Here is a 20,082-nt window from a genome sequence, read left to right on the forward strand (position 1 = left end):
CTATCCTGACCTCTAAATTCTAGTCCAATTCTATTTATTTTATGTATTTTATATATTTTATTATTATATCCTCTGCCTTTCTCTGAGGTTTTCAATTCTAATCTTGTTCTGTGACTGACTTGAAACATAAATTTGGCCAAGAAACTTGTGCTTATGTATTCTTAATTCAGTTTACAGAATGCACATGTATATGCTGAATAACAGTAACCACAGACTTTCAAAACCAGTGGCTATATTTTAAAATTTTGACATAAGTCATACTTTAAAACCTTGCTTTCCATTCCAACATCTACAAAACAACCAACTGTAGTTACATGTAAGTATATATACTCGGAGAATGTTTGCCAGCAGGATAAATATTGTCTTTTCTTCCTGTTATCATGTTACACATTAGGTTGTAACACGTTTTACATGTTAGGTTGGATATTAGGAAGCACTTCTTGTAGAAAGGGTTGTTAAGCAGTGCAATAGGCTCCCCAGGGAGGTGGCTGAGTCACCATCCTTGAATGCGTTTAAAAGCTGTTTGGATGTGATTCTCAGGGACATGATTTAGGGGAGGGTTATTAGTTACCGTAGTATGGTTAGGTCACAGTTGGACTTCACGATCTTTAGGGTCTTTTCCAACCTGAGTGATTCTATGATTCTACAGTTCTAGGATACAGCTAACTAATTACTGTATAAGTTTTATTTTTTTTTCCTTCTTCTTTCTATTTTACTAGACCACAGCTATCCAGTTTTGGGATACACCAGATGTATTTCCCCAGAACTATGTATTTATTTATCTGCCAAATGTTTACATTATATCTCACTCATACAGAGAGAAAAGTGGAAAATAAAGAGGAGGAAAGAGAGTGAGGAACTATATAATATAAGGAAAACGCGTACTTTGAGTTCACAGTATATGAAACTCCATTTACTTTCAAATACACTGTTACATTTTCACTGATAAAAAGTATTCCATAGGTAACATTAAAACTATAAATCTAAAATTATTAACACCTCAGGATTTATACATAGAAATAAAAAAAACCTAAGAAATGCGAACTTACCATGGGCATATGCTCTTGCTTATTTTCCTTATCCACAGTTCAAAGTTCATGAGGCATAGAAAGTTTACTGCGTTTTTCAAGAGTGATTTAATTTTATAATCCAGATAGCATTTCTAATCCATTTGCTACAAGCCATTGTTAAAACATGAAGTTTTTACATTATATTTGTGATAAGATTATCATAAAATTTAAAACCTGTTTTCAAAAGGCAATGTGTTCACAGAATCATAGAATGCTTTGGGTCAACCTGAAAAAGCACCTATTTTCAACCCCCTGCCATGGGCAGAGACACTTTCCACCAGAGCAGATTGCTCAAGGCCCCCCCCCACCGCCCCTTAACCTGGCCTTAAACACTTCCAAGGACAGGAAATCCAGTTTCTCTGGACAACCCTTTCCAGTGCTTCACCGTCTTCCCAGTAAGGAAACTCCTCCTAAAATGTAATGTATCTACTTATCCTAGAAGAGAATCTCTTATCATCTTTCTTGTTGGTCAATTTTTGGTACTGGAAGGCCATATAAACTCTCCCTGGAGCCTTCTCTAAGCTGAACAAGCCCTGCTTCCTAGACTTGTTTTCATAGGAGAGCTACTCCAGCCCTCTCATCACTTTTGCCATCTTCCTCTGGAACTGCTCTAACAGGTTCCTGCCCTTCTTATCATGTGGACCCCAGAGCTGAATGCAGTACTTCTGGTGGGGCCTCATGAGGGTAGAACACAAGGACACAATCATCATCCACACCCTTCTGGTCGCTCCTCTTTTGATGCAGACCAGTTGGCCTTCTGGACTGCAAGTGCACACTGGTGGCTCATGGAAAGCTTGTCATCCACTGAAATCCACCAGAACCCCCAGGTCCTTCTGCAGATCTGTTTTCAATCCACTCTGTAGTCATGTCTGGGATTGCTCCGATCCAGGTGCACTGGACCTTGCTGGACTTCACGATGCTTGCACTTCTGAAGTGTCAGCTACACCATTCAGCTTGGTGTTGACTGCGAAATCACTGAGGGCACACGCAAGAACCCACTGCCTATGTCATCAATTAAGATATCAAACAGAACCTATTCCAGTAAGAACCCATGAAGAACATCACTTGTCATTGATCTCCACCTAGATATTAAGCTACTGACCACAACCCTTCAGATATGGCCATCTAATCAATTCATTATCAACTAAGTCATTCACCCTTCAAATTCATGTGTCTCCAGTTTAGAGACAAGGATGTTATGTGGGACCATATCATAAGTCAAGGCAGATTACATCCATCCACCAATACTATCATTATGACATAGAAGAGACACTGAAAAAATTTACTTAAACTAGCTTAAATTCTAAAGCTATTGTATTTGTTCAGGATAAGTATATAAGTGTTGACTAATATAACCAGGAATAAATTAAGAGGCCTATTGTCAAGCCAGACTTCATCACTGGTGCACATATCAAAATATGCACAACATCCAGAACTGGATCCAGAACTTTAAATCACTTAAAATAATAATAGTAATAGAATAATTTGAGCTGGAGTTAGTAAAAAGAAGGCAACCTAGAGGGCAATGTCTGTGCACCACTCATGAAATGGCACTTACTTTACTCCTGAAAATACTTTGCTTCCATGAAAAACTTACTTTTAAGTAGAAATCCATTTATTTAAAGTGGAATTTGTAATTCTATTAAAAGAACATAAAAATTGTATATATTGGCAGCTCTAACCAAAAAAGCTTCTGATTTAAAAAAAAAAAAAAAAAAGTTTTTCACAGTTTTCTGACTTTCAATTTTCAGGTTTCACATTTTTAAGTTTTTATCATTCCTTAAATGGGCCATCTAATTATTTTTATCATTTTTATCATTATCCCAATTCCATGTAGTATTCAAGGTATGGTAATAATATGGCAACTCAAAGGGGACTTCAGTTTAACAGTAACACAACAATCAGATTTTATTGTGGTTCAGGAACAGTTTCCAAAATAACTAAAGGAAGCAGCTACCACTGCAGAAGGAAGCATCGGCCAGCTTTCAAGGAAGCTAACCCAAAGGAAAAATATGAAAGATATCAACACTGCTGACAAAGATTCTCATTTTGTCTCCCAAATAATAATGCATTAAACAGATGTTTTCTCTGTTTGCATGACTCCCAACTCTGCAAACAGCAAACCACAAAAAGTCACCTCACAGAAATCTTAAATAGATTCAGTAAGATGAGGGTTAAGTAAGTAATTCCTTGTTTTCTTGCCTTTTCAATTTTTTCCACATACAGAAAACTCACCCAATTTATACATCATAGCATTAAGTACAATACCACTAAACTACAATATGCAACTCTGAACTCCAGCCAGCACATCAGGATACATTTCAAAAATCTAACAGATTAATGAATGAGGTAGATGCCTTTTGACTACAGTCTGAAATGCTCTGAAAAACCGTATTTTATTTTTCTTTAAAAACTGTACTGCAACACATTCAACCAACCACATATGACTGATTCAGGCCAATAAAATAAACTACAAGCAAACTGAAAACCAAGATACACCTCAACAAGCAGGATGCAGCCTTTATGTGTACAGTTCAAGGCAGGACTGAATAAATAAATAGCAAATTATGTCCACCATGTTATCATAAACAAATGATAAAAGATTTTAACAATTACTTCACCTTGCTCATCAAGTAAACACTATATTAAATAGAACACTGCCACTGATTTACTTTCTTGGTTGTTTTTTTGTTGTTGTTTTTTTAAGATCACTTATAAACTGGAGTTCTAGCACACTCATGAAAGAAAGAACATTTTCCAATGATTCTGCAAGAATTATTATTTTAATCAAACAGAAAACGCATTTTGGAAAAAGGTTTTTTTCTCTTTTATAAACCTAGAGAACTTGCATAAAAATACAAATAGTCAACAGAGTTTTGCACCCTCATTCCCCTCATAGATCACTTCAGAAACATTTGAGGTGAGATCCATCTGTCACAGAGGGACAAAAGAAATCCTCGACTAATTTCATTACCCCAAACTGACCACAGGCTTGGAAGATTTAAAAAACTTTTCCAGTAATGTTAGAAGAGTTTTTTGCAGAGCTTACAACAGAAGTGTAAGATCCAGACAGATCTGTGCATTAAGAGTAAATTACAGAGTACATTCAGCAAGACCACAATTAAACATCGTCCTAACATTTGCTGGTTTTATGTTCCCTGCAAACGCTAAGAGCGAGAACTCACCTTTCATCCACTGTTGTATCTCAGAATAACAGCTTTTTCATTCAGCTTTTTCTTTATCCCTCACACACTCCCTTTTTTCCCATTCCAGCCTTCAGAAGAAAAGGCAAATCACTTCATATAAGAAGCAGAGCTACACCTGAGTTTCCAAGTTTATAACTTAATTATCAGATTAATCCATGCTCACACTTGACAAAAAGAGCACCAAAGAGGTTAAACAGAGCTGAAGCACAGCTTAACATTTTATATAGAAGAGGGTGCTTGCCATAGCCATTACTTGAACACTGTTTCCAGCCAGCGCCCCATAAGTCCAGAGAACATAAGAGGATATTTACATGGTACTGAATCATAGAAGTCTGAATTCAGACCCAGCTGAATTAACAACATCAAATGCAGAAAATATTTTTATTTTCCTTAATACTCTATCTAAATAAGCTTGACCTGACTTGACCCAGTTAAACTTCTGACATCTAATGAGAATTTAAGGTAGCACAGCTGAGATCATAAAACAAGCATATCCAGTTGTTGGAGAATAACTCGCAGAGACTAAATCACTTTACAAGCCAGTTTCAGGCACACTTCTACATTTTTGGATGCAAAACTTATTTGGAAAATAATTCTGACCAAAGTACTTGCAGACCAATGAAAACCACTCATATCACAGGCTTCCAACAAATTCTACTTCTACTTACTTCTTTGCAAACACATGTATTATTGGAATCTAATGTTACAATATTGATTTATCACAGTAAAAATAGTATTTCTTTGCTTTTCTATGCCATTTACTAGAAGTGATAGAAATAATCAAGAAGAGCAGACTGTCCAATCCACAAGAAGTCAATAGCAAAAGAGTAACTGAACTGCTAAAGCAGCACCTGATTTTCAATCTAAGATAAATATTATGTGCTATTAACTTATAAAAGTTTGACCAACTACAGTCTGGATATGCAATATAACACACAAATGCACACACTCAGCATACTTCACACTGTTTCCACTAATTTGCTGATTCTGCTAAACAAGAAGCAATCAACCAATCCTCAGAACTATGTCACTGAACTCATCAGTGAGATGGTGATGATCACATGAGTGATGTGTTATCCCACAACAAAGAGAAATGTGCATCATTCCCTCACTATGTCCTACTCCTATCTCTATGTTTTCAGAAAATGGTACTCACACATCCTCAGATATCAGCAACCCCACAATGACTCTCTCAGAGCAGATACTTTCTGTTGCAACTTTCTGTATTTCCCAACTCTCCCACTTTTTATGGTGCTACCCCTTGGAAACAGTGGATATTCCAGTTTCTTTCCATCACAAACTACAAAAACAAACATCCATCCCTGTAGGTTCAAGGATTTTTCTTTTTTAAAGAAAGAACACCAATTCAAAAACACGAAATCACAACTACTGCAACATAGAGAACACATGTTCATTTTAAAAATCCTAAATATTTGCAATAGAATGTACAACTGGTACGGGTAATGAGATACGGATAAAAGATAATGAAACACTAGGAGAAAATGCCAATTTCTCTAACCTTAATAGCTGAAGTTGAAAGAGGCTCACTACAGTGTCATTCTCCCTTTTCCCTTTAAAGCAGTTATATCCACATTATAGGGTCAAAACTTTACTCATTTAATTAATGGACCTACTGAGTTTTTTTGATGGAACATCTCACTACTATGCCTTGCCAAATCATCTCAATAATTTCATATTTCTTAATTAAGAGTAGAGATCTCAGAACACTCATAATTTTACATAATTTTAACGTAAAGCTGCACTGGAGATAGCATGTTTTTCTTTTCTGTCTTAGAAATATACTACGAAGGATGTATTTAGTACTGAAACTAAGGACCTGTAGAGAAAAACTGGCTATTACAAGCAAGTTTAGAATCACAAATCCAATATGTCTCTGAATGGAATGATTACACGTCTACAGGGGAGCTTTTAGAAGGATAAAGAAATCACTACCACATGGTATCTTGGTCCAACATCTCATATAGCATGCTACCATACTTAATATTAAAGAAAACAGAGATCGTTATAACTCAAATGCAGTCATGGCCTAAATCAAAACTGATTTGCTAAACCTTGTTGCTGTGTACTAACACTGCTCTTCCAATGTTTAAAAGATTTATCTTTATTATCATGTAAGAAGAGTCTCAGACATAGAAAATAAAAAAACAGCAAAATGCTATTTCATCCAGAAAGGTAAAGATGAAGAGCAGCAGGCTGCAGCATCAGAGCTCAATCATGAAAATAAAAAGATTTCAATCCTTTCTCTTTACACAGATCTTTACATTTTCTTCATGAAAAAAATAAAATTGAACTTTTGTTTTCCATTAACTTACCTCTCAGATAAGATAAAGCAAAGTTTATAAACAGTGCTTTGATTGAACTTATATTCCAGTCACTCCTGATGACTGCAGTCATAGCCTTGATTTTAATTATTTATGGCTTCTCTACTCTGTTTTCAGTTATGTTTTATTAGGCATTCAAGGTGAGATTAGAATGAAGAGATTTTACTGTAACAGAGAGGGGAACAAACACAAACAGATTAAGCTGTTCTGTAGGAAGATGGATGTGTCCTGTTTGCACTGCCATGTTGAAGACCAGAATTTCAAGAAGTCTGGCTGCTCTTTTCTTCCTTTTCCAATGATCAAACTGCTATTTACCTCCAGGAGGAACAAATCTGACTTAGATTCATCCTGTACATTGAAAGTTAGGGCATTCTTCTAGAAGCACCATCACACTTCATCAGTTCTTCTATCAAATGCAAAAATTGCAAAGCCAAAATTTTGATTTTCCTATGTTTTTTGGTCAAGAAAGCTACTTTTGAAGTAGATCAAAGTTGCTTTCCATTCAGGACTGACATTTCCACTCATGCCCTACTTAGTCCTTCTATTAATACTAATTATAAATTTGATATTGCGTGTTTAAAAACACTTGAAACACAGTAAGACATCAATGGAAGTCAACCAAGCAAAGCTCTGGGAACCTGTGATTTCTCCATTAAGGATAATCACTGAGTACCTTCATTCATGAATTTATTTCTGATCTCTCAGTAAAGTTTATTTTCCTTAACACACTCACAATGCAGCACCAGACAGATAGTAACCTAACTAATAATATTTTAGCATTTTAAGTGGGTATCTGTAAAAAAAAAAAATCAGAAAAAAATCAGTAATTTCTCGCATTCTTTTGTCTTGAGCTAGTCCTGGTTTTGGTGGTTTTTTTTGTTTTGTTTTTTGTTTTGTTTTTGTTTTTTGTTTTTTGTTTTTTTAAAGAGGGGCTATAAACACATAATTTATTGCATGAATGTCATTTCTTTCATTAACGATCCCAAAACACTGGTTGTCTGTGAGCCAGAGTGGACTTTATTTTACCCTGGAAGACTCTAGGATAATTTCATTTAATTTTATAATCCTTATTTTGCAATGTTTAAATATAGCCCTTGTATATCAAATGGACTGTGAGTATTGCTAATATTTTCCCTCTTCTAAAAAACAGTTTGAAATACCGGTAGCTAAAGATATGTGCAGAATTTTAGGACAACAGACATTTCTGTTGTTCTAGTACAATTTCATTCTGCTTGTACTGAGACAATCTCCAAAGTCAGAGTGTTCTCAGTAGAAAGGTATAAAAAAATAAAACCTCCAGCTTTGTACAAACTCAATTAAGTGCCTTGAATTTAAAGGTCTTGCCCGAGTATCTTGAATATCCACAGTGTTTCACACCCATCATTGTCATTCCACTTGTATAAATTAATACCACAAATTTTGAATCATAGAATCATAGAATTGTTGAGTTGGAAGGGACCTCCAAAGACCATCTAGTCCAACTGCCCTGCAATGAACAGGACCACACAAAGCTAGATCAGGTTGCTAAGAGACCTGCTCAGAATAACCTCAAATGCCTTGATGGGCCATTCAACACCTCTCTGGGCAAGCCGTTTCAATGTTTCACTACTTTTATCTACTTTTCACTACTTTTATAAAACATTTCTTCCTTATGTCCAGTAAAAATCTCTTCTCTTTAGAAACCATTTCCATGCTAAGTAGTCTGTCCTCTTCTTTCTTATAGGCCCTCTTTAGATACTGAAAGGTTTCTGTAAGATCTCCCCAGAGCCCTCTTTCCTGTAGACTGAACAGACCCAGCTCTCAGCCCATCCTCATACAGGAGGTTTTCCATCCCTCAGATCATTTTTCTGGCCCCTTCCCACAGGTCCATGTCTCTCCTGTACTAAGAATTCCACATCTGGATGCAGCACTCCAGGTAAGGTCTCACCAACAAAGAGCAAAGGGGCAGGATTACCTCCACTTACCCTCATCCAGATACTGAGACATTTATCATCATCCTATGGGTGTAATCTTACAATCCATTCCTTATACATCAAATGGTCCACCCAGGAAATCTGAACCTTTCCAATTCACAGAAAAGGATGTTTTGTGGGATCATTTCAAAGGCCGTACTTACGTCCAGACAGATGGCATCAATGGCTCTACCTTTGTCTGCTGATGAACTCATGACATCATAGATGAGCACTAGGTAGGTCAAGCAGGACCTGCCCTTGGCGAAGTCATGTGGGTCATCTGCCATCACCTCCCTGCCTTCCATGTGCCTTAGCATAGCTTCCAGGAGGATCTGTTCCACTCTCTTCCCTAGCTGAAGAGGTAAGGCTGTCTCATCAGTAGTTCCCTGAGTTACCCTTTCTATCCTTCTTAAAAATGGATATGACATTGCCTTTTTTTCAGTCATTAAGGACTTTACTTGACTACCATGACTTTTCAAACACCACTGCGATTTCCTTGGCTATTACATCAACCAATATCCTCAGCACTCTTGGACACTAAATTTTAGGAAAACCAACTTTCCGCTCTTCATGGAGCTAGTCAACAAACCCCTGGGAGACAATGCACTCAAGGACAAAGAAATAGAATAGACCTGGCAGATCTTTAAAGAAACTCTCCTTAGGGCACATGAGCTCTTCATCCCCAGGCAGCAAGAGAACAGCATGTCTGACCAGGACCTGCTGTTCAAACTTGAGAGGAAAAAGAATGGCCTTTGGAAGCAGGGACAGGTACCTTGAGAGGAGTACAGACATGCTGCTAGGCAGGGTAGGGATGGGGTCAGGAAGGCAAAGGCCTAACTGGAACTGGGCTTGGAAAGGGATGCAAAGAACATGAAAGGCTTCTACAGGTACATAAACGAGGAAAAGAAAGTACAAGAAGGCGTACCCTACTCCCCTCCTCCCCCTCAACTCACCACTCCATGAGTAATACAGGCAATTAAAAATGGACAAGCACAAGGCTGAAGTATTCAATAAATTTCTTGCCTCAGTCTTTATTGACAACTGCTATACATACAGTCCTCTAGAGGATGGTTCAGAAGGTAGAGCCGGAAAAACAATGTCCTTGCCACTGTAAGTGAAGATTAGTTTCACAAACACTTGAGGAACATGAACATCCATAAACCTATGAGTCCCAATGAAGATGCAATGAATGCACCTTCAAAACACAGTGTTTGTCAGAACTGAGAATTTATTTCCTGTAATGGTGCTTAATGATTTTTTGTGAACCTTAATGAAGTAGTACATACGAATTTCATAAGTAAAAGAAGGAACATAGGTCTGTTGTTTACACATCCTAATTTATTTCAATTTTACTGTAAAGTGAGGCATTATTGATCAAATTACTTGTTAAAATGTGATTATCCTATACTTGGCACATCCCATCACGATAAATAACTATTGGTATCCATTCTTTTCAGATACTGGCAGAATCGATACTGACAGTATAGCTGTAGTACATCAGCAATTATTTGTCTATAAACAACTGACCAGACTTTGGAATACCTGCTTTTGAAAGGCAATGAGGACTAAAAAACCTGAAAAGTATATATATATACTTTCCTAGACAAGACCCTTCACTGAACTAGACTGGAGATGCTGTATGACTTAATCCCACTCAAATCTCGGGGAAAATGCACATTGAATTCCACTGTAAGTAGCATCTGATACTAATTCTTCAAAAGACATTTACAGAACCAGTAGATATACCATGATCCACTTTGCATTCTTATCACCTATTGAAATTATTGAAACACACAGACTAATTTCAAAGCTTCTGCCCTGCAAATTAACCCTGTCAGCAATACTGTCTGTTTAGACGGATATCCATACAAGTTTTATAACCAGCAAAGCACAGCAATGAACAGCATATTTGCAAAGAGCTACATTTTCTTGTCCCTCCTCTGTGTAACGTTTTCTGCTGTTTGCATTTCCTAACAGTCCACATATATCTCACTGATTCAGGAATGAAAAAAACACATTTAAATCCTTGCTCTTAGCTGTTGTCTATTTATTACAGACTGCTTCAGTTAAAGGAACAGGAAAAAGGGAGAAGAATCGAAAGGAAAAAGAAGGGGTAAGGGAAAAATGACATCTTGGGGAAATCCCTACTCATCAACTCCTAGCCCTGAGTACTAATCTAAGCACATCATTACGAGGAAAAGAGAAAAACTGACATCTCTCTGAAATGAAGTAGGGGATAAAGAATTCATCTGCAATGTTAACTGCTTTCTTCTGGGAAATGCAGTGAGACTACTTCAACTTCCATGCTAGCAGCAGAGTAGAACCAGTAGCCAAACTTCTTAATTCTAAGTTTACAGTAAGTTTCTGCTACAATATGCTCTAAAAGAATCACCAGTTTCAATTCAATTTATATTACTACTTACAACTGTTCAGAAGCTTTTTTTTTTTTTTTTTATTTCAGATATTATAGCAAAACACAAACACGCCATAGAAACAACTCTCTAAATAATTAATGGTCTGGTTCTGCAATTCATCACTCCCAAAACAGCAGTCTTACTGGCATCAGCAGAACTGCTCGCATCCTGGTATTTGGCTAATGACAAACAACAACCAGGCAGTCGGCATACAGCTGGAGAATTTTTGGAAACCTCTCTATATTAATCTTCCCACAGTACCAGCACAGAATCCCCAGATGAACTCAGCAAATCTCATTCAGCTACAAGGGGATGCAAGAAGCTGTGAGTGTTTTACCAACAATTTGTAGAAGGCTGCACATGAATCGTGTGATCTCTGATAGTACAGTCAGGTCACAGAGACAGAATTTATATACAGTCCATACATATCCCCAGTCTTCAGTTTGATCAGAAAATATCAGTTGAGTTACGTTTCCTTCATTTCTTAATACAGGCTGCCAAATGAAGCCACTGCTGACAGTGAGAATCTGTTTAGCAATTACCTGAAAAATACTTCTCATTTTTCTCTTATATACTCACATTATTAATATAATATGTTATCATTCCTATTATTATCACTGGCTCTTGAAAAACAGTTTAAGAAAAAAGAATGCCACTGAAGTTCCCAAGAACGGTGAAGCAGGAAATAAGGGGAGCTTCAGCACTGTGCAGTCCTTCATCCAACTAAAGTGAACTATTCAGAATGCATCCACATTCAATTTCAAGGGAGAAAATGCCTAAAATATCCATAAGAACATTCCTCTATCTTTCTGCCAGTTTGATGTTAGACTTTTTTTTTTAATTTCCTGCATGTCCCTGGCATGCCAGGTCTCCCCATGTGAAGTCTCTCCAATCTGTGAAGTTGGAACCCTCACCAGCATCCTGATTTGGATGGTGTGAAATTATAATGACTTATTTTATATGACTTATATTAATTTTAGTGAAGATTCTGCACACTCTTTCAAAACCATTCCTACAGCCAAATTTCCCAGTGACGGGTCCACATAGAATCATAGAATAGATTGAGTTGGCAAGGACCGTCAAGATCATCTGGCTCCAGCCCTGCTACAGGCAGGGACACCTCCCTCTAGATCAGGTTGCTCAAAGACTCATCCAGGCTGGCCTTGAATGCTTCCAGGGATGTGACATAGAATCATAGAACCACAAGGTTGGAAACGACCTACAAGATCATCTACTCCAAGCATTTCCTCATCACCATTGCCACAAGCACTAAACCATAGCACGCAGCACATCGTCCAGACGCCTTTTGAACACTGCCAGGGACGGCAACTCCACCACCTCCCTGGGCAGCCATTCCAGTGCCTGACCACTCTCTGAGAGAAACAGTTCTCCCTTATATCTAATCTAAACCTTCTCTGATACAACCTGTGGCCATTACCCCGCAATGGGTACATATATTCCCATTGTACCAAACCTATTTTACTGGCTTCTACTGTTCTTCAGCTATCTTCTGTGTGACACAATAACTGCTGTCTATCAGCCAAATAAATACATTAACTAAAATGCTACCTGAAAAGCACAGAAAGTAAGGTTGAAGTTTTGTTTGTCTACAGAGACTCTATTTTACACTAAAAAGAAAAACTGAAGAGTGGAAGCTAAGAGGTATACTAAGTGCCTCACTGTTTTAATTTTGCAAGGCACATGCCACCTGGCAAATCTAACTTGAAGTTCACATGGCTATGAAATAAGAGCGCATCCAGGACACCCGTGCTATGTTTTCTCTGAAACTTCATTATATATAAAATGGAAATTAAACTGTAATGGAAGTAACCACAATAAAATTTTGTAGAGTTAAGTTTCAATGGATCATTACATCTTAAAACAGAAAACATAATCTGAAATACCGCCTGGCTCTTCTTGCAGGGAAAAGCCTAAAGGAAGCAGATGTACAATGTACATATGATGTTTTTTTAAGACTTTTGGAAACAGAGCAATTTATAGAGTCCAAGCAATGGTCAAATAAAGAATGACAAATAACTGAAGACTTGTTATGACAACTTTAACATAGCATCACTGTGCAATTTTTCAACTATGTACCTGACACAATAACACTCTCTAGAAAAACAGCTGCTCACTCATTTCACTGCAAACAAGACTACATGGCTGAGGATGATGACATGACCATCAATATCAACAACATCTTCTAAGCTTGTTGAGATGCATAGAACATTATCGGTGTTCCAGTTGTAGCCTTCTGAAAGGGAAACATGATCTCAGCACATGCATGCTGAAACTGCCAATAAGCTGAAAGCAAAATTGTGCTCCCAGGAAAAGTCTGCTTTCTTCAATAATTACTAAGAGGGCTCCTAAGGCACTGGAGCCTATTTAAACAATAAATGTCAGTTTTTAAACTGGACAGATTTACAGCTACACAATGACATAAATCACTTCTGAGCAGATATTTGCAATAGTTATCTCTTATTACCAATTTCTTTGCAAATATTTTCTCCAACGTAAACCACATGCAATGTAGAAAAAATAATTATAACAAGAACAAGGAGCATAAAACATTTTTGCAGAACATAACAAAAAACCTTTATGTGATTGTTCTCAAACAACTGACTTTCAATATTTATCTCCACAAATAATTTTGCTACCCTGCTTTGGAAAATCTGACAAAATGTCAACAATTAGATGCCAACCACTTAAGAGCTGTGTGAAACTTAGCAGTTTCACCTTGCAGAAGTGCAGGTAATATTTCATTTGGTGTCAATCTATGTATGCTCCCTCTCCACTACATTCAGTTTGGGGTTTGAGTTTCGAATAAGGCCAAAGTGGCAAATGAATAGGCAGTAACAGTTTCCACATTTTACTCAGTCTCATTCCAGGACCATGCAAATAAAACACAAGACAGGCATATCTTCATGAATTAACAATGGAATAAGTTAGATGTTCAAGTTCAGAAAGAAATATCAGAAAGCATCTACCATGTGACTGTAAAGATTTACATTCATTCACCATAAAAACAAACAAATAAACCAGAGTCACCATGATGTTAACTCCCTAGCACTATTACTGTTTGGATTCTACATTCTGTGAAGTGCTTCAGGCATATGTATTTATGATGCTATATAACATCCCACAATGAGAAAAATAACAATTATTAGTTTCGTTCAAAATCTTGCCATCATTTTACATCACCCCATCTGCTTCCTAATCTTTTCATCTACCTCAAAGTATCTTGGGATTGAAGCTGCCTGGATCACTACTACTGCTGTCAATGCGCCCACTTCTGGTCTTTACATGGTAAAAATCTGGAGTGATCTAACAGAAATTATAGCAGGTGAAATTTTTTATGAAATAGGTAACGTAAAGTCAAATGGCCCTGAAGAAAAAACTATTCAAGAAAAGATCTGACTCAATATTTCTGTTGAGAACTTACCCCTGGTGTACTTCTATGAAGGAAATGAAAGTAAAGAAAGGTATGGAGTAACAAATTGAAGTGACTACAGGTATCATGCTTAGGGAAAAGCTGTGGGTTAGAGCAAAAAGGACTAAGGAATGAGAAGAATAAAAGAAAAAAGGAAGAATGAAGTTAAGAAGGGAGACAAGATACTGGTAGATGTACAAAAGACAGAAAAGCCTGAAATCTGAGATGCAGAAGATAAGTAGTAGGCCAAAAAATAGAATAACGTGAATATGAAAACGATGAATAAAAGGTTCATACATGGTTTGGAGATGAGATGGGAATACTGAGAAAAAGGAATGTGACTAAGTATGGCAGGAAACTACAAGAACATACAGAGGAACAACATAAGATCAATGATAAATGAAAAAAGATGAAGTAAGCATTGCACAGGAATGTATAGAGATTCAAGAGAAAAAAAAAAGTAAGGAACTGAGAGAATAAGTGAATCTGGAGGTAAGATTTGATAAAAATAATGAGTGGGTCTAAAAATTGGTGATGAATAGCAAAGTGGTTAAAAACTGGGATAACAGGCAGGACTCAGGAGGACCTCAGGTAAGAAAAGAAGTGAAAAGTGGCAGATGAAGATGGTCCTGGGATGGAGATCTTGGTGCTGCCCCTACATGCAAGGTCATCTTACCAATCCACCACAGGTGCTGAAGGAGGCGAAGGAGCCTGGATAGCGAAGCACAGCACCACTGTAGTAACAAGCTCTCTCAGGCTGCCCTTGCGTAGTACCCTGTTGGCTCTTGCTGTCGCCCCCATGTCGTTCCTCCACAGCAAAGCCAGGAGCCAGGAAGCGGCTGTCCCTCTTGAGCAGCAGATAGAGCTCCCGAGCAAAGGCCGGGATCCTCAGCAACACTTCGTCTCCATCCTCAGCCAAAGGCGGTGGTGGGGGGGCCAGTGTTGCTGGCAGCTGCGGGGTGGCACCAGAGCCCTGAGGCAGGGGAGGCCAGTGGTAAAACTCCTGAGACTCGTATTCATCTTCGGTGTCCTCCTCCTCGGCCGCCTCCCCTGCGGCCTGCGCCGGACCCTCCACCGAGGAGGAGACGGAGCGCACTTCCCGAGAGCTGCCCGTCGCCGGGCCGGGCGCCGCGGGTGCGCTGGGCGCGCTGCTCCGGTTACCGCAGCCGGGCTCGGCGCTGCCGCCACCCCCCCCGCCGCTGCCGCCCGCCGGCTCCTGCTGGCCCCGGCTCCAGAGCGCGGGGAAAACGATCTCCCACTCCTCAGAGTCCACTGAAGCATGGAGCCCTGCGGGAAGGAAGCAGAGGCTGCGCGTGAGCGAGTACCCCACGGTGCCGGACAGAAGCCCGCGGCGCACTCCCTCGGTCCCCCAGCCCCCGGACACGGCGGGAGCCACTGGGCCCCTCCGTCTGTCCTCAGGTGGGGCGGGCTGGCACCGCCAGAGGTCTCCGTGCCGCTCGGCTCAGGGTGGACTGCGCTCCCGGTCTGCCCGCAGCGCCGGGGGCGTTCCTCTTTCCGACTGTCGCCTCCATGTAGGGAGTTGTACAAAACTTTCATTTAAACAAAAAATTGGCAATTTTTTCCTGCAGCTTAAGCATACATGCATTTTAATAGAAAAACCCTAAATATATGAAAACAAAACAAACAAAACAAAACAAAGCAAACAAACAAAAACACTAACTTTGAAAATTACAGCCTTGTCCTTAGCACAGTTCGCAAAACCCAGTGACTCCAAAAGTGCAGCCAAATGCATGAGCCCTCCCAGCGGCACTCTGCTGAGCGCACGCACCGCTGGCAGGCGCGCACATTGCATCTCCATCGATACCACCACATCGCGTTATCATCACTGGCGACTCCAACGCACTGCACATACACCGTACCACAATGTGAATCACGTAAGATTCACAGCACAACGCCACTCCGTGTTTATATATACGCGCATACACACAGCTCCACAACCAGATACACGGGGTAGCTGTATGCACGCACCCACCCCACATACACTCGGAAAACAGCACCGAGTAGGCAGCACTGCCCTTGAGCACCGCCGTCTCCCGCACGCAACGGGCAGTGGCTACCGGGGGTGGCACTTACCTGCGGCCAGCCCGCTGGACAGAACACACAGCTGGTAGAAGACGCAGCACACGCGGCTCAGGCGCATCCTCCCACTATTCCCCATCGGCCCTGCGGGGGATCCGCGGGCAGCGCAGGACAGAGCGTGGAATTCTGTGGAGCACAGCCACCCCCGGCGAGGCGGGCAGCTCGGCAGCGCGGGCAGAGTCCCCGCGTGTGCCTGCGGGTCCGTGCCGTGCGCCGGCGGCAGGAGGGCTGCAGGCAGCGCAGATCGTGTGCGCACACAGCGCCCGGCGGCGGGCGGGCAGCTGCGCCCCGGCGGCGGCGACCGCGCTGCCCCCGCCCGCCGCTCACCCCCACGGGGCGGGACGCGCCGGGCCCCGGCCCGGTCGGCCCTGGCCCGGCCCCGCCCCGCCCCGCCCGGGCGGGCACCCGGCACTACTCCCGCGCCGCGCCGCCGCGACGCCGGCCGGGCTGCCCCGGGTGCAGCCGAGCCTCGCTGGGCCCAAGAGCACGGGCCCTTCCGCAGCCCACGGAGCGCAGCTCGCCCCGGCCCTATGTCTCGCTGAGGGAAGCCTCTGCCTGCTCCCGGCGCGCCCGACCTGGTACTTGGTTCGGAGTGCAGCGTGGTGGGCCCTTTGTGCGCGGTTTATTGCCGTAATCGGGTACTGAGCTCCTTGCGACCCCACTCTTCAGGGAAACCCAATGCTTGCCACTACAACCGTTGTCAGCAGAACAAAGATTAGATGGAGAGGCGAGCAAAATCCTTAAATACACATCTAGCATCAGTGTAAGTGTAAGCTATCAGTGTAAGCAGAGCGATACATAAAGGCCTCCCTATGAGTCTGATTTCTTAACACAGTTTCTGCCTCTTTACATAATATCAGCAATATCAGAGGACCGATCTCCCTTATGGGAAGGCGGAGTGCTGTGCAGCGGGAGAACAGCGCTGTGCTGGTCAGGGTGTCCTGTGGGACTGCTGCATGAATTCCTTCTTAAGCATTAGATGCTTGGTGAGAAGGAAAACACAAATCACATGTTAGAGCTGAAATAAAATAAAATAAAATAAAATAAAATAAAATAAAATAAAATAAAATAAAATAAAAACAAGAAACAAACAAACAAAAAAGTTTTGACTCCACAGAAGCCAAAAGCATCTCCCATTTGCACTCTAATCTCTCTAGTAACAGCCTGAAAGCTGTGTTGCATGACTGTGTGTTTCCAGCCGTCTCCCAGCAGTCCCACTGATCCACTGCTGGATCTCATGGGAAACAACTCACTGCAGAATGGTCCTTTTTAGGCAATAAGGACAATTGACTGAGCAAAATTAGAGAGACTTTGTGAAAAGTTTCATTGTCTGCAGATTTGTGTTTGCCCGATAATTGGGTCAACTTAAAAACACATTGCAAGTGAAGTTTTATTTCCCATGAACATAACAACATAATTGTTGATTTACGTGAGAATTAGCGAACAGAACTAAGGCCGCAACTTCTTCAAAACGCAGCCTTGAGATGTTGTGCATATACCACTCCCGTATGTCCTTGTTTAAAACAAATCAAAAGCATAGACAACATCGAAAGAACCCACTGAGAAAACCTTTGTTCAAAGCGGATACAGTTGTATCATGGCTTTAGAGAACTGGCAAGAATAAAGAGTAGAGACAGGGCCTGTGTGTATGCTAGTTTCAAACACCTGAATTGCGGGAGCTGTTTTCAGCCTGCTGATGTTGGTCCCTTTGGACCACTCCTCTCACTCCCATGTGTAACTCTACTAAGGAGCCACGGGAATGGCTTCTGTCATGAGGAGGGCAGAATCCAGCCCTTTCAGCACTTGCAAAGGGGGCAAAGAGACTGTGAAAATGACTTCAGTATATTAGACTTTATCTTCAACAGAAGGAAGAGGAACTTTTCAAACATGCCTCCAAATAGGATCAGAAGGAGGGCTGAAATCAGCATTCAGTGCTGCAGCAAATTTCCCCAACTCTTTTTATGTTTACTTTTATCTTTTCAATAGTTAAAGTAAAAATAAAGGGGGAAGTTTTCAGTGCTTGACTTTGAGGAAAGCTCACTGTAAAACAGGGCCCCTACTGGTGTTTGTCAGTTGTAACAAAGGGCCTGGTCATAGGTTAGCGCTAGTGGGAGGTGGCATCCCATAACCTACTGCTCACTGCTGTCACACAAAACCACTGCAGGGTAGTTTGTCTCTGGAGGAATAAGAATTGAAAGGATAAAACAATAGTTTCATACTGCATTTGTTTTTCAGAGAAGATAACATTATATTCACCTGTACTGTACAAAAGATTTTCTATTTTGTTCATCATGAAGCTACCTCTTTGCAAAATAGTTTTTATTTTATAGAACATTAGATGCATGCTAGCATTTGTGAAAATAAATTAAATTAGATTAAATACTACCTCTAAACTCAGAACAGAGCACGATGAAAAGATACATTCAGTTTGCCTCTCTAGATCTGTGAAGCCACGCTCAATATTGGAAGGGTCTGAGCATCTTGGCTCTCTGAGGGACATTTGGAGAATAACAAGTGCATTCAATGCAGAATGTGCTGATTTGTAAAATATAGCAATTATACAAACCTTCTCACTAAAAGAAAAAAATGCAGAAAATGAGGTAAAGGATGTGTATTCTTCAGTCCTTCCTCATTGAGGTAAATCAGCCTGAATTTGCTGAAATCAGTGGAGATACAGCTTCTTTGAGTCTTGCCTGGTGTTGAATTTGCAGCATTGCACCACTGGGCCTTTTGGGCCTGGCCAGACTGTAGCCCCAGGTCTCCCAGAAGCTGAAGGATCCCCTCATCAAGGTGCCAAAGTCACAGAATCACAGAATTGTAGGGGTTGGAAGGGACCTCCGGAGATCATCGAGTCCAACCCCCTGCCAAAGCAGGTTCCCTACACCAGGTCGCACAGGTCGGCATCCAGGCAGGTCTTGAACATCTCCAGAGAAGGAGACTCCACCACCTCCCTGGGCAGCCTGTTCCAGTGCTCCGTCACCTCACTGTAAAGAAGTTCTTGCGCACATTTGTGCAGAACTTCCTATGCTGCAGTTTCCGGCCGTTTCCCCTTGTCCTGTCTCCACTCACCACTGAAAAGAGTCCGGCCTCGCCATTCTGCCCCCCACACCTCAGATATTTATAGACCTGGATCAGGTCCCCTCTCAGTCTTCTTTTCTCAAGGCTGAACTGACCCAGTTCACTCAGCCTTTCTTCATAAGTCCTTCATGACACCACACTACGCTAGTGATGGCACACGGGCACCTCAAATTGTCTTTTCGAAATATGTTTGTCTTCTTTCTTTCTTAATGTATTCAAATCTGACAGCAACTGTCTTACCTCTGCCTGAGTTGTAATGTTAACTCGGCCAGAATTCCTCCCCCTCCAGCACACAGTGAATCTGTTTCAGTGATTTAATTCTAGGGATTAAGAAAAGTATGAACAAATCACAGCATTCAAATGCCAGATTATAGAAGCATGGACAGTGCTGTCAATCAGAGCCTTTCCTTGATTTATTTTTTTTACTTAATAATCTAACTGTAAAACTATCGAGCTTATACATACAAAAGCAATTTAAAATTACCTCTGC

General features: G+C 40.8%; 1 protein-coding gene across 1 annotated transcript in view; it reads right to left on the reverse strand.

The window, feature by feature from the left end:
* Positions 1-16,693, reverse strand: part of ADAMTS19 (ADAM metallopeptidase with thrombospondin type 1 motif 19) — a 158,228-nt gene extending 141,535 nt beyond the window's left edge. Inside the window, exons 1-2 of the mRNA XM_052700979.1 lie at positions 16,509-16,693; positions 15,091-15,701 (exon numbers count right to left, since the gene is read on the reverse strand). Coding sequence (XP_052556939.1) covers positions 15,091-15,701; positions 16,509-16,593 — 696 coding nt within the window. The 5' untranslated portion in view covers positions 16,594-16,693. The remainder of the gene's footprint in view (positions 1-15,090; positions 15,702-16,508) is intronic.
* Between the last annotated feature and the right edge of the window lie 3,389 nt (positions 16,694-20,082).

The sequence above is a fragment of the Tympanuchus pallidicinctus genome, unplaced genomic scaffold (genome assembly GCF_026119805.1).
Source record: "Tympanuchus pallidicinctus isolate F22 unplaced genomic scaffold, pur_lepc_1.0 scaffold4, whole genome shotgun sequence".
In the NCBI taxonomy this organism is placed as follows: Eukaryota; Metazoa; Chordata; class Aves; order Galliformes; family Phasianidae; genus Tympanuchus; species Tympanuchus pallidicinctus.